The sequence below is a fragment of the Taudactylus pleione genome, unplaced genomic scaffold (genome assembly GCF_031769625.1).
Source record: "Taudactylus pleione unplaced genomic scaffold, aTauple2 ptg001623l, whole genome shotgun sequence".
Taxonomy (NCBI): Eukaryota; Metazoa; Chordata; class Amphibia; order Anura; family Myobatrachidae; genus Taudactylus; species Taudactylus pleione.
In genome coordinates this window covers 258,889-274,876 of record NW_028286020.1, presented here as the reverse complement: position 1 = coordinate 274,876, position 15,988 = coordinate 258,889, and the positions used below count along the sequence as shown (strand labels likewise).

The 15,988-nt window shown below is 46.1% G+C and overlaps 1 protein-coding gene across 2 annotated transcripts in view; it reads right to left on the bottom strand.

Moving 5' to 3' along the window:
* Nucleotides 1-3,285: 3,285 nt before the first annotated feature.
* LOC148442090 (B2 bradykinin receptor-like) overlaps nucleotides 3,286-15,988 on the bottom strand; it is a 65,103-nt gene continuing 52,400 nt past the window's right edge. For both annotated transcript variants that reach the window (XM_088464250.1, XM_088464251.1), the window contains exon 2: nucleotides 3,286-6,244. In XM_088464250.1, the coding sequence (XP_088320376.1) occupies nucleotides 5,120-6,229 (1,110 nt within the window). In that variant the 5' untranslated portion in view covers nucleotides 6,230-6,244 and the 3' untranslated portion in view covers nucleotides 3,286-5,119. The remainder of the gene's footprint in view (nucleotides 6,245-15,988) is intronic.

Here is a 15,988-nt window from a genome sequence, read left to right as displayed (position 1 = left end):
AACATCAGGTCTCTCTGGGGAAAACAGAAAGAAAGATAGTATAGTGAGTATCTACTTTTAGCCTACCTGCAAACAGGTGTCTATGATTTGCCCACAGAGTGTTCACTGCAATTAGCACACACAGGCCTATCTTATCAGCATTGTAGGCCCTTGGCAAAGCAATGCACTGGGGCCCCTACCCGCCCATTCACTGGAATACGAATGTAAGCAGTCAATTAAAGGAAACCTTTCGATTTATTAGTACTTTCAACAAAATCAGTGTTAAAAAAAATAATAAAAACACGATGTAAAGTGAAGGTTACGGACGCCACCTCCCTCTTCTTTTCTCCAGCTCGCAGTGCAGTTCCTGCTCTTCACTGCAGCTGTGATTTAAAGTAATTCACAATTAGAGCAGCCGGGGAGCATCTTTCTCTGCCTGCCCCACAGCTGGGTGCCCAAGGCTTGGAGCGAGTGGCCACACACTCTATGTAGATGTCCCCCAGCCCATCCTGCCCCTGCTTGAAGACCACTAGAATCGTGGGGCCCTGGGCAGCTGCCCGATGTGCCTATATGTTAAGATGGCCCTGAGGACACAGACTGCAGCAACAATCACAGTACTAGTGAAGATCAATCTCTTTCCAGGCACTGTTTCAACCAATGGTGAGCGTTATTATGTATCACTAGTTAATGCTTTGACTGATGTGGCAGATATTACCTAAACTGTCTCTCATGTGGACGCAAGCCATTCTGATTAATGCATGCTACTAACCATTTATATTATATGTACAAACATCTAATGAATGCAAGGAATGGGATTGAAATGCCGGCGGCTGTTTAGGCGCCGGTTCAAATCCAGACAGCGGATGCCCGATATGAGGACATCCCGTCTGTGGTAGGTAAGTATATTAACCGTCCCCTCTCCCCCCACTAACCCTAACCCTCCCTTAGTGGTGTCTAACCCTAACCTCCCCCCAGGGGTGCCTAAACCTAACACCCCCTCCCCGCACCCTAAACCTAACCCTCCCAGGGGGTTGCCTCAACCTAACCTCCCCCCGGTGGTGCCTAGCCCTCCCTCTTAGGATGCCTAAACCTAATTCCCCCCCAAACCTAACGCTAACCCCGCTAGACTCCCCATTACTAACCCCCCCGCGTCTAACGCTAAGGGCACCCCGGACTTACCTTCGTTTGGGTTGGCGTTTCGGCGTCGGGATTAACATAGGCATCTGTATTTCAACGCCTATGTAACATCCCTTGCCAGGATTCCGCTGTCGGCATTGACTACATCCAGAATGCAGAGATTACATGCAAAAGGTTTGCGTAATTAGTCATGTAATAACATTGTATTGTCCCTTAAGCAGACAAGGGAATTTATTGAAGGTTTTGCACTTTTATGTTTCTGTATTTAATGCTGATACTGTAATTGAATGTACATTGAATGTAGGGATCATTGTATCTAATGGTTGTCATTAATTGATGATGGTGTTTTTTGCTGATGACAAAATGAGGCAATCATTTTGCTTTATGAAAGCTTCCTATACTGAGTGGTAGTGAATGTGATAGGCTTATACACACTTATGGGATCTTACCAATATAATTATCACAAACTGTGTTGCCGTTCTTTTCATCTTATACCCCCTTTACACTGCAGTCCCGGGTCTGACCCAGTATTTGGAACATGGTTCCAAACCGAGACAGACCTGAGACATACCCCTTTTTTTGGCGGCGCCAACCTATATTATTCCCGCGTCAGTGCTATTCACACTGCGCAGAAGTGCAGTGCCGGCAATTGGAGATGACAATTTTTTGCGCCGGAATGTGGCTCGTCTTGGGTTAGATGACCCGGGTTACGCGTTTATACTGAGTCTTACCCGGGTCCTTCCCGAACCCTACTCGCTAGCAGGGTTGGCTTCTCAGGTGACTGGACCCTGGTGGAGCCGTTTCCATAATCCTGGGTTGATATGTTATAACCTGGGACTTTCAGGTCACTGGAAAAGGTAATTTAGGCCCTCATTCAGAGCCGTACGCTCTGAGCAGAGCGCACGCTCTGAATGAGGGCCGGCCTCCATGAAAATGGAGCGTCCTCCTGGACGCTCGTATAGCTGTGGGTCACCACCCACAGGCTATACGAGCGTGCATTTTGATGGCCGCGATGGTCGCGACCATCGAAACTGCGAGCCGGAGCCTGCGGTTGAGGTTTTCAACTGCAAGCTCCGGAGTGATTTTGGCTCTATCAGAGCCAAAATCACTCCCACTGACATCACTAGTGATGTCAGTGGGCCGGCTTCTGACGGGAGGCGTTCCCGTGGGAACGCCCCCGTCAGGGAGGCACGCCCCTGGCACGCCTACCAAAGGGGGCGTGCTGTCAATCAACATCGACAGCACGCCCCCTTTGATCAGACACAACGAGCGAAGGACTTTCCTTCGCTCGTCGCGTCTGGCGCATGCGCACGACGGAGCTCCCTCCGTCGTGCGCATGCTCAGTCCAGAACATCGACCCACTTGCGAGCGGACAGCCGCTCGCGAGTGGGTCTGAATCAGGCCCTTAGTCTCTTGTCTTCATTGATTTTTTTTTTTTTTTTTTTCCTGTTATAGCTGCTGCATCCTATGAGGGTTGATGTCCAAATCCAGAACCACCTAACTGTACCATTTATTTTTCTACTCTGGGATAAAATTCATAATTTAATTATTCTGATTTTTTTTAAGTGTCTGTCAGTATATGTTTAAAATTACGTCTCCCTTTTGATATTTTATATATATCCTATTAAGTTAATTATTTACATATATTGAGTGTCCCATTATAGACTACTTTGCCATCTTTCTGTATGTCTAAAAAGAAAAAAAAAAGCTGCACGACATCTGTGGGCTACATGCAGAAGCAGCCAGTATTTACCCTGCAAAAATAATGTATGTATTTGTACCCCTTTTTTTTTCTGTGCTCCCAGCTCAGAACCAGCCCCATAGTCTGGGGACATTTAGGGTTTGATGCAGAGATGAACGCAAGTCTGTTTGCAGCGCGTACAGTATCTTGCGTGCCATCACACTGCAGCGTGCTCCGCAGCCTAGTGGATGTAACGAGCGATGCTAAGTCGTACCCATCTCAGGCGCATCTTCACTTGTGGCTGGACTGTAACGGGGTGTTCTCACTTAGTCAGAATCCAATGATGGCGCTAAGCAGCGTTGAGCGTATACGTAATTAAAAAAAAAAAAAAAAAAACGATGCTTAGTAGATTTACCTCCAGGTCTGAAAGATCAACCAATATGTCAGACAGCATCATATTTAATATCTACTCCATATATTATGACCCATAGCTGAAGACACAGTAACATCCATGAAATAAAAATGTTTGCTTGTAAATTAGATATTTTTTCAATGTACCAATAACTTTAGTAACTAGAAATATAATTGCAGGAAGATGATTTTGCTGAAGAACTGCTGATCTTTAGAAAGTAATGGTGTAAGACAACCGATCTGGCGCTATTCCCGGTGAGTAGTTCTTTTAAAACCTTGGGAAAAAGAATAGAACAAATAAATAAAACTAAAATAAAAGAAATAACGTCCACATGTTCGTAGATGGGCGGATTGTCTGTCCCTGCGTCAGTCAAAGTATCTCACTCATGGTGGATGTAGAACACGACATTTATTAGTCTCTAATGAGCTCATCAAACCAATAATCTGCAAATAAATAGTACACAAAGTAAGAAGTGATCTCTGCACAAACATAATACAAATAATCTGCTTCTGGCTGGTGCTAATATATTATATATTATATAGGGGCCTGCTTCAGAGCTATACACAGTGCGTCTTTGGATGCAGCTACTGTGCGATGATACTCTAATGCCGCAGGAAGGCGTCTTGTGTTAATAGACGCCTCCGGCTCCAAGGACGCAGCTACTGGCTTCAGCACCCCCAGAAAACGCGGCTGACACGCCAATATTTTCTGAGACACTGAGGCTGGCCCCGGACAGGCGCAGCCTGTCAATCGGGCTGCGGCGTTCGGGCACCAGAAGCTAGCTCGCAGGAGGATATCTGCGCTTGCTTAGTTGATATTTAACATCGGAGGTGTGCGCAAACCGCCGGGTTTACGAACCAGACAGAATTAGGCCCATAGTCTGTAAGAACAATGTGCTTCTGAAATATATGTCTGACATACCGTAGTGAATGTTAGCGTGCATAACACCCTGGATACAGTGTTCACATATTGTGCCATTACTCTGAATGTACTATATTTCTGTATATACAGACAAGAAAGGTTATATAGTTTATATATGTGAATACCCTTAATTTAACAAATAACAATATACACATTCTCAATGTGGCTTACGTACAAACATTAAGCAGAGAGCAACCATTAAGATATTACCTGTTACCATCTAGCACCAGACTAATGAGAGCTAATATCCTATTGGTTGCTGGGAGTTCTATATTACATAATTTCCAATATGCTCTACTCATTTCATTGGACTTTTCCACAGATGCAGGTTCCCGGCCTCGCAAGCCGGCCAGCTGGCGTAAGCTGAGGCTTACTCAGCTGGCCGGTGCCGTCCACCATCGCGACTGATGGTCCCGATGGTTATCCCAGCCTGCATCGTATATCGCAGAGCTGGGACTGCAAATGCAGCAGGGGGTGTCAGACCCCCCTGGTGTCAGGATGCATTTGCATATTTGCTAGGACAGAACTGCAAAGCTGCCCCGTGTGTGCGGCTTTGCAATTCCGTCCTGTGCTGAGTCCGCCCTCAAGTCTTTAGTGCCTCGAAAATGACTACACGTAAGACTAAGATAGCATACTACAGTGCCATCTGAGAGAAGGACATACAGTAGCTGTGGAATCGCAGAACCTGCAATGATACAAAAATTGCACGTTTTTGTATGCGATCGTTCTGAAACTCTCCAGCTGCTGTCGCGGTTCCTTTCACCTAGCGGAGATATTTCATTATACTTCCATACAGGGAAGTTCTAACAGGAGCATCTGGGCAACCCAGTCAGTGAGAAAAACATCAGCGTGCTATCTATAAACAAGAAACATCCCACAGACAATAAATAACGGCAGCTTATTCCAAGACAAGTTATTGTTCAGTATTTACAAAAAAAAAGTTATCTTTCACCACAGAGCGTTGCTTAATACGACAGCAAAGACGGGTCTCAGTGCTTCAAAATCAAATGTTGTTGCCCCATAGAGATAGAGGTCCGTACGGTAACTCCCGAGTAGCACATGGGGAGCGATTCCTTTCTCGGTGGTCTTATTTTTGATTGGAATTGATAGTAGACCTCTTTTGCCTTCTTCCGGAAATGGTTCCCGACCATGACGTAGAGAAGCGGGTTGATGCAGCTGTTGCTGTAGCCTATATAGGAGGAGATCTGGTTTCCAATCTCAATAAACGTACTCAAAGTGCATTTGGGGAGAACGCCATATAAATCCAGAGTGTCAATGAAGGTAAAAATATGGAACGGGAGCCAGCAGATGATGAACACCAAGAGCACAGACAGGACCAGCCAGGTGGCCTTTTTCTCATTGTTGATCTCCTTGTATTGCTGCATGGCGTTATTCCTCAGGACGTGTATAATCTGGGCAGTGCAGAACGTGATGACGACGGCTGGAATTAAGAAGCCAAAAATGGTCATAACGATGTTGGAGGCAATGTGCCAGTTGTCGGAGGGGGGGATTATAACACAGGCGGTGATGTTTAAACTAGGGACAAATATCACTTTCCGGAACACGACTTTGGGCAAACTCGCTACTATGGCGAAGATCCAAATGATGGCGCAGTTCACCTTGGCGCACCCAGCTCTCCTCATTCGGCCAAAGGACATGGTCTTCACTAAAGCCAAGTACCGGTCGATGCTGACCATCATGAGGAAGTAGATGCTGCTGAACAGATTGAGCTGGATCAGGGAGTTGACCGTGACACAGAGGAAGCTGCCGAAGGGCCAGTAGAATTTGTTAGATAAACAAATGGCCCAGAAGGGCAGCCCGCTGACAAAGATCAGATCCGCAGCCGCCATGTTCCCCAGGTAGATCTCCGCCACTGTGCAGCGGTTTTTGTGTAGCAAAAAGATCGAGATGACGAAGAGGTTTTCTATGAAGCCCAAGACAAAAATGATCCACATGTAAACTGGTTGATAGTCAATGATCCAGTCAAGTCCTTCAGGTGAAACGCAGCTCTCAAGCTCCTTGGTGGTGGAATTCGGCGAATGTACAGAGGCGTTGGGGATGCCTATTGTCCTGGTGAAGTTGTTGATGTTCATTTCCATTTTTGATCTTTTTACCTGTAAGTAAACAAATTAAAATTAACTTGGCTACTGGTTTGTATAACATAGTTCCCCATGCACACAAACATTTACATTTAATGAATAACTTCTAATAATGTGTAACTATCACGGCTGGAGCGATGAACAGGAGAACGAGGAACAAGGCTGGGGAACCATAGCTGTGAATACTCTAACTTCATCCAGGGCCAGATTAACAATGGGGCGGATGGAGCTATAGCCCCAGGCCTTCACTTTATTATAATCCCATCATCATGACAGCATAATGATGATCAGCCACCCAGCTGCCACACATTGGCCATAAATCGTAAGTATGACATCTAGATTCTATTTTCCTCACAAATTGATGAATTTTTTCTTCTTTTCCTTATTGAAGTAGACAGTGGGGCTGATAGTGTAGGGGGGTGTACACGCCCTCATCACTGGCCACACCCACATAGCACTGACCACGCCCACACAGCATTTGTCACACCTCCTCCCCGTCTCACAATAGACCCTGGATAATTTACAGCCCCAGGCCCATGTGGCACTTAATCTGACCATGTCCGCATCAAGCTATATAATTCCAATACCTGTGCCTGTTATATCCAAAATCTGCCTGTTACCTATCTTACTTATGACCATGCCGATTTTGGTAGTATTATTTTTAGATTTTGCTGAGAACCAAAAAAGCAAATGTATTGGACATTATTTGTACTATAACTTTCCTAGAGGTTGCTACAAGGTACATAATAATAATAAATAATAATAATAATAATAATAATAATATTATTATTAGTAGAAGTAGGGTAGGTGTATACTAGTGTGAGTAGTATAGGTAAGAGTAGGGTAGATATGACGGTGTATTAGTGTGAGTAGTATAGATGGGAGTAGGGTAGGTGTGAGGGTGTATTAGTGTGAGTAGTATAGGTGGGAGTAGGGTAGGTGTGAGGGTGTATTAGTGTGAATTATTTAGGTGGGAGTAGGGTAGGTGTGAGGGTGTATTAGTGTGAATTATTTAGGTGGGAGTAGGGTAGGTGTGAGGGTGTATTAGTGTGAGCAGTTTAAGTGGGATTAGGGTAGGTGTCGGGGGGCATTAGTGTGGGTAGTTTAAGTGGGAGAAGGGTAAGTGGGAGTAGTGTAAGTGGGAGTAGTAGCAGTGGGAGTAAGGTAGGTGTTAGGGTGCATTAGTGTGGGTAGTATAGGTGGGAGTAGGGTAGGTGTAAGGTGCATTAGTGTGGGTAGTATAGATGGGAGATGGGTAGGTGTGAGGGTGTATTAGTGTGGGTAGTATAGGTAGGAGTAGGGTAGGTGTGAGGGTGTATAAGTGTGAGTAGGGGTAGGTGTGAGGGTGTACCAGGGTGAGTAGTATAGATGGGAGTAGGGTAGGTGTGAGGATGTATTAGTGTAGGTAGTATAGATGGGTGTGAGGGTGTATTAGTGTAGGTAGTATAGATGGGAGTGAGGAAGGTGAGAGGGTGTATTAGTGTAGGTAGTATAGATGGGAGTAGGGTAGGTGTGAGGGTGTATTAGTGTGAGTAGTATAGGTGGGAGTAGGGTAGGTGTGAGGGTGTATTAGTGTGAGCAGTTTAGGTGGGAGTTGGGTAAGTGTCAGGGTGTATTAGTGTGAGCAGTTTAGGTGAGATTAGGGTAGGTGTGGGGGGGCATTAGTGTGAGTAGTTTAGGTCAGAGAAGGGTAAGTGGGAGTAGGGTATGTGTGAGGGTGTATTAGTAATAGTTGGGTAGGTGTGAGGGTGTATTAGTGTGAGTAGTATAGGTCATGATTCATTTTATTAAAACTTGCAACAAGTATAATAATAATAAATACATAAAATGTAAATAAATATGAAAAAGGCAAAAAAAAAAATAATACATATTTCTTCATATTATACTTTTCCTAACCTAATACAAACACTTATTTACCTATATACAATCCAACACCTTGAAGGGAAAACTAAGCATGGATTTTGAAACCACCTCAAGTATAACTAAACTATCTAAATCATACATCAAACCCTAAACTATATTACCCATCACCAACACCTACAGGCAGATGTATGCAAACCTTTCCATAAATAAAACAAAATACTTTAAAAAAACATCTACAAGGGAGTGAAAAAAGAGAAAAGAAAACCCAAAGCCGGAATTGAGAGAGACTGTTTGCCACCCACTCAAGGGGGTTTCAACTGGCCCCACCGACGAGACCAGCTGACAGCATCCAACCCCTCCCTATCCAGATCCATCATCCTTCTCACCTCTTGAAGAATCAAACCCACCACATTCCTATAGGGGAGGACCTTTTTCCTTATAGACACCTGACACCATGCGCTCCACGTGTGAAATCTAACTGCTAAACTAACTAAATAAATCGTGACTAAATTAAATCCACCGTATCTTCTGACTACCCCATAAACCCACTCAGGGTAACTAAGCCCCGAAAGGCACGGAATACCAATGGCTATTGACACCTCCTCATAAACCTTTACATTAAAGGGACACTCAAGCAGAAAGTGGTCCATCGTCTCCACCACCCCTGGACACTCCTCCAGTGGGCAACCACAATCATTGACACTCTTCCACCTGAGATTCTCCCCAACATAAAGTCTTCCGTGAAAAGAGAGCCAAGCAATGTCTCTAAACTTCTGCGGTATCCTCTGTGAATTTAACAGAGCTAACCCGGCCGACGCGACATCACTCGGACAGTCCCTCAGGGACAGCTGGTCATGGAAGTGAATCTGCAAAATTCTTCTCTCCAACTCCCTTCTAGAGAAGTTTTTGACTTCACTCACCACCATGCCAAAACGCCTCATCACCTTCAAACTCTGGATGACGTAGATCGGGAGATAACCACACCGAATCTGAAAGCTTTTCACCTGCCCACCCTCTAGCCACAACCTGAGGAAGGGGAACATCCAGAATCTAAATCCCTCTACCCACCGAGGGGGAGCATCTAAAATCAAACTCCCAAGATTAAATTTTAAAAAGGCTGTTACAAAAAAGACAAAGGGGTTTACCATATTTAAACCCCCGTCTTTCCTCGGTCTGTAGGTGATGTTTCTCCTGACAATATTGACCCCGTTTCCCCACAAAAGAAGGAAAAACAAGGAATTCAATCTGGACCACATAGATTGAGGCAAAAAACACACATAACTGACATATAAAAAAATCAGAATCAAGTCTTACACAAGTCAACCCTTTCCCTCAGAGAGAACTTCCATCTCTTCCAGCTCTCTACCTTTTTGGTAGCATCTTCCAGCTTCTTATCCCAATTTAGGGAGGCATAGTCACCATGGTCAAATGTTATGCCTAGAATTTTAATCTGCTGACTGGCCCGAGGGAAGCTGTCCAGAAGGCAAAATTCATCACCCTCCTCCCCCATCCAGAAAATTTCACACTTTCACGGTTTACCCTGGAGCACGAGGCTTCAGAGTATTCACAGATAAGATGTTCCACATCACGGGCCCCTGTCCATGAGGAGAGAACCACCGTGACATCATCTGCGTAGGCCACCACCTTTAGCGGAAACTCTGGGCTCAGCTGCACCCCACCCACAGTTCCGCTCTCTACCCTTCTGACGAAGGGGTCAATCGCAAAAACATATAGGAGTGGGCATCCCTGACGAACACCAGAGCCTACCCCAAAAGTGGTACCCACCCAACCATTTACAAGTGGGAAGCTCTCAGCCTGACGATAAATAGCCTGCAGCCAATTCACCACCCGCTCTGGAAAACAATACCTTTTCAGTAGGGCCCAAAGGTACTCATGGTTTACCCGATCAAAAGCCTTAGATTGATCCAATGCCAGTAAATACTTTCCACACTTCTCAGCCCTGCACCGCTCAATGACCTCCCGGACACCTAGGACAGCACTAAAGGTGCTACGGCCCTTCACCGTACAGTGCTGAGAGGGGGAAAGCAACAGCTCGGAAAATTCAGATAGCCTATTGAACAGTACCTTTGCCAAAATCTTCCTGTCTGTATTAAGAAGGGCTATGGGGCGCCAGTTCTCAATACGGGACGGATCCTTTCCTTTAGACAGTAGTATAAGGGCAGATAACCTCATGGAAGGAGGGAGGACTCCCTCATCCAGGATCTCATTAAATACTTCCACAAGGCGAGGAATTAAGAGGTCTGAAAAGGTCTTATAGAATTCAGATGTTAAACCATCCGGTCCTGGAGATTTTTTGGAGTTTAACCCCTCTATCGCTATCTTAACTTCCTCTGCCGTTATATCACTCTCCAAGATTCAGAAGAAACATTCTGAGAACCCAAACCTGGTGTCCTCCTCAGAAATTCCTCCATCCTCTCCCTGATGAGTGAATGCTCAGATAAAAGATCTGAATAATAGGACTCAATCACTTCCAGAATGCCCTTCTTATCAATATGAAGAACACCCTGTCCATCCTTCAGTCCCCTGATCTCTTTGGCATCAACTGACCTCCTACAGCTCTGGTAGGGATCTGGCGAGTGGTATGTTCCATAATCCCTCTCCAGAACTAAGGATGCCAGTCGGTTGTACTGAAACTCCTTCATCCGAGCCTTCACCCGGGAGATTTCCCCACTATCTCCCTCCTCAGAGATCAAGAGATCCAATTTCTTTCTCAGGCTATGGTAGATGTTACGTCTTAACAAGTTTTTTTTAGCAATAGACCCACGGAAAAACTTCCGGATTCTCTTTTTAATCACCTCCCACCACTCAGATCTACTCCAACCCGCCTCCAAAAGTGTCTCCTGAGATTGAAAGAAGACCCTAAAGGATTGTCTAACGCTCTCTTCTTCCAGAAGCTCTGAGTTCAATCGCCACAGGCCCCACCCTTTCTGAGGCATTCAAAGTCACTGAGAGAAAAGCGTGATCAGAAAACTCCACTAACCTCACCCCTAAAGATGAGGTCTTTGAAGATTCCTTAACAAAAAACCTATCTATTCTAGATCTATGACTACCACTAAAAAAGGTGAAACCTGTGAGGTCTGGGAAATGCCGAATATGCACATCTACCAGACCCGCCTGTCTAATCATGCTAACTAAAAAATTGGAGTCATAGCCCAGAGTTTTCTTTGAGCCTCCCCTATCTTTTGGCCTAATTATGGTATTAAAATCACCACCAAAGATAACTTGCTGGGCCGTAAAAAGAAAAGGTTTTATCTCCATGAAGAGACATTTCCTATCCCATTGTGACTGAGGACCATAAATATTAATTAACCTAAGGTCCTGTCCCTTCATGTTGATATCCAAAATCATACATCTACCTGCTTGCAACTCTATAACCTTGTACACAGTTACCATGTCAGTAAAAAGCACTGCCACCCCACCGTATGGCTCTTCCGCAAGAGACCAGTAAGAAGGACCCCTCCTCCACTCACGCTTCGCTTTGTGGAGGAGATCCAACTTACTAATCCTAGTCTCCTGCAAAAACAAAAAATCAACCTCAACCGTGTTGAAAAAAATCAAAGGCCATTATACGAGCACGTTCAGAAACTACGGAAGCCACATTAATCGTGGCACATCGTATGGGTTGGGGATCCATGATGTATAGATTATTAAATGCAAGACCTTGCTTACTTTTACCTTGCACAATTCCCAGCACCAAATCCACCACAAAACTACAAGCTAACCCTACTCGGGCCAGCCTTCTCTTCCATAGCGACAACTGTCACTACCCGTTCCTCCCTTACTCCCTGACATACTACAGGGACCTTCTCCCCCGTACGCGAAGGCCCAGGATCAGGAGGTTTGGGTACAAACTTGATAACCTGATGCTCAGTACCAGGTACCTGTACCTGACTCGGCCCTACACAGGAGCCTTGGGACACACCTTGAGCCACCCTATCCTCCTCCATACCCTGGGTCTCCTCTATCACCGTCACTTCCTCCACCACACTCCCTAAACTGCACATATTTTCCTCTTCCAGCTGAGTTCCAGCAGGGTCACACTCTAATCCCTCCCCATCACCTTCCTCCTGATCTGATCTCTTTCTCCTCCTTTTATTCCTTTCCTCCCCCCCTTCAATTTTATTAACTTTCTTTGTCACTTTCCTTGCTTGCTTATCCTTCCCTGTTACCAAAATCAATTCACCCCCACTCCTCATTACTTCCTCCTCATCAGAGGAAAATACATCAAATTTGTTGCTTAGCACAACTTGCACATCTTCACCTTTCCTCTTTTTCTTATTTCCTCTCCTTACCTCCTGAAAAGGTGCCTCCTCTACCTGTTTCCCTTGCACCTGCTTTACATGTTCATCTACACCTAGTGGTTATTTTTGTCTCACCACCTCCTCCTCCTCCCTTCTTGGTTCTGGCCTAACCTCCTGCCCACTGTTATGGCTGGCCCGAGGACACCTGCTATACGGGTGGCCTTCTTCCCCGCATAAATTACATTTGACCACCCCACATTCTCTGGATACATGACCAATCTTATTACACAATGAACATTTTATCACATTACATTCGCTGCTCAGATGCCTGAAATCCCCGCACTTAAAGCAGGTTCTTGGTTGACCCTGGTAGAAGCATTGTACTCGATCCCTGCCAATATACGCAGCGGATGGTACATGGATGAATCCTCTGTCAGAATGACGCAGCTTTACCAGGGCCTCCCAAGCTCCCCCCCCATACCCCCATCGTATATCCAGATTTGCTTAGGTCAGACTGTATATCACAATATCTGGACAACCAGTACGCAATATCTTGTACAGGAATGGACTCATTCCTCACTAGAATATGCACCTTCACTTTATCATGCTTTGTAACCAAATTTACTCTGTACATATCATATGGTTTTGACATTTTACATGCCTGCCATTTTGTCCAGAACACTTGTAGTCCCTGGTAGGATAAAAAACTCAAATCAAACTCTGCAGATTTGACCGGGTGTATGCAAGCATATAAATCTGAGGGTTTAAACCCCAGACCAAAAATCATTTTTAAGAAGGTCTCATTTGTAGGAACTTCCCCCTCTCCTGCCCATCGGAACTGGATTAAATTTCTCCTTTTTCCAACCTGGCCTGCTGCACCCGGCATTTGTGGACCAGCATTATTCACATTCATATTGAAAGCATTAGATCTTGTCACCATTTTAGCATACGATAAACTTCCAGGAACAGTTTGTTTGTCCGATACGTTTGTTACCACACTCCCCCCACCCTCTCTCCTTCTTACATCATCACAAATAATTTTAGCTGCCTCTGCAGCCCTGGCTGGTACAAGCATCTTATCTCCATAAACAGTTTCTATTACTTTAATCTGCTCCTCCGGCAGCCCAGTCTTTTCTAATGCAGGCATTCCTTGTGCAAATTGTCTTTCCTTTATGCGCCCTCCTAAACCAGTACCATGCGGCAACCTCCTTGTACCTATAACCTTCTCGCCCTGCACGTCTCCGGGTACAATCCCCAGAGCCTCCCCAGTAACAGGTAATTCACCTGCCACTGCAGATTCACCTGGAGATCCCCCCTCAGTGCCATTTTTCTGTAAAGCTTCCTCAAGCCTTAATTCCGCCATAACAACCTCCATTTGAGCCTGGAACACCGCGCCCTCTGTGTTCCTGGCTCCGCCATCTGCCATCACTACAGGTGGAAATAGTTCATGCCGGGCACTGTCAGGCTCAGCCGTCACCGGCCACTTCTTACCTGCCTTACCCCCAACACCCGGCACACTGTTACTCACCTGCAGGACAGTCGGCTCACCGAAAGCGCCCTTTTCCGCAACATCCTCCACCTCAGGCTCGCAAGACATCTCCACTGTGTCCCCTGCCACGGACTTCTCCTGGGAATCAGCAATCACAGCACCAGACACCTCTGTCATAACTTTATCCTCCATATTTACTGCATCTTTAGCTGTATTAGACTCCGTTACTGCTGCTGCCTCCAGCTGCATACACTCTGCCTGGACATCAGCTGGTAGGTTTTCAGTTGCACAGACAGGCTGTGGGATGCTGCTGCTGCAATCACCAGGTACACTGATAACACCTGTCTCCATGGGTGTCGGCCCTGATTGGACCTTTGCATGAACTGGTAACCCTTTCACTGCTGCTTGCATCTGCTTTTCCTTTTTTTCCAAGCACTTTTCCTGCAATTTACTTTTAACCCTTCCCAGAGTTACAGAAAGGGTCTCAATCACTTCTTTTAACACTGGTTTCTCCCATTTATAGCAGGTATTTCTTTTTTTCTTCTTATCATTAATTCTGGTCTGTATACGCTTTGCCTCTCTTTGTAATTCCTCAATAGAGAAGCTATCAAATGATTCCTCCTCCTCCTCATCTTCCTCTTCATCCCCAGTATCACCAGGGGATCCAGGAACATTCTCCAAGGCATCAAGGGGCCTCACCCCCCCACATACTTCACTACCCCCTGGGCAGACAGTAGCTGCTGTCACTCCACCCTGTGTTACATCACACAGGGGAGCACCCAGGGAGAGTTTGTGGGAATCCGACTGTGGCTCCAGTTTCTTCACTGGGGCCACACCGACAGGGTAGGTAGCTTCCAGCACTGCTCGACCCTTTGTTCCATCACATAGGGGAGCACCCTCAGATATAGGGGGAACAAGCTGTGGTTCCAACTGCACAGAAGCCGAGCTGATGATATTGCCTCCACTGTCACTCATGCTGCTTCCTGATGATCCGGACTGGCCTGCCGCACTAGTTATCCGGACACCACGAGTCTTTGCTTTGGCTTTTGCTTTAGAGCCCGAGCCACGGGCTGAACGTCGGGAGCACTCTCCCCCAGGAGGATCCATCCCCCTGGGGAAGCCAGCAGGGAGTCTCCCTGCAGACACGGGACACACCTGCAGCAGCTAGAGCTCTCCTCCACACAACCTCCTCACAGCTCAGATAGCACACACTGCAGAGTCTCCGCCCCCAGGATAGGTGGGAGTAGGGTAGGTGTGAGGATGTACCAGTGTGGGTAGTATAGGTGGGAGTAGGGTAGGTGTGAGGAGGTGTATTAGTGTGAGTAGTATAGGTAGGAGTAGGGAAGGTGTGAGGGTGTACCAGTGTGTGTAGTATAGATGGGAGTAAGGTAGGTGTGAGGGTGTATTAGTGTGAGTAGTATATGTGGGAGTAGGGTAGGTGTGAGGGTGTATTAGTGTGGGTAGTATAGGGGGGGAGTAGGGTAGGTGTGAGGGTGTATTAGTGTGTGCAGTATAGATGGGAGTAAGGTAGGTGTGAGGGTGTATTAGTGTGAGTACTATATGTGGGAGTAGGGTAGGTGTGAGGGTGTATTAGTGTGGGTAGTATAGAGGGGGAGTAGGGTAGGTGTGAGGGTGTATTAGTGTGAGTAGTATAGGTGGGAGTAGGGTAGGTGTGAGGGTGTATTAGTGGGAGTAGTATAGGTGGTAGTAGGGTAGGTGTGAGGGTGTATTAGTGTGAGTAGTATAGGTGGGAGTAGGGTAGGTGTGAGGGTGTATTAGTGTGAGTAGTATTGGTGGGAGTAGGGTAGGTGTGAGGGAGTATTAGTGTGAGTAGTATAGGTGGGAGTAGGGTAGGTGTGAGGGTGTATTAGTGGGAGTAGTATAGGTGATAGTAGGATAGGTGTGAGGGTGTATTAGTATGAGTAGTATAGGTGGTAGTAGGGTAGGTGTGAGGGTGTATTAGTGGGAGTAGTATAGGTGGGAGTAGGGTGGGTGTGAGGGTGTATTAGTATGGGTAGTATAGGTGGGAGTAAGGTAGGTGTGAGGGTGTATTAGTGTGAGTAGTATAGGTGGGAGTAGGGTAGGTGTGAGGGTGTACCAGTGTGAGTAGGGTAGGTGTGAGGAGGTGTATTAGTGTGAGTAGTA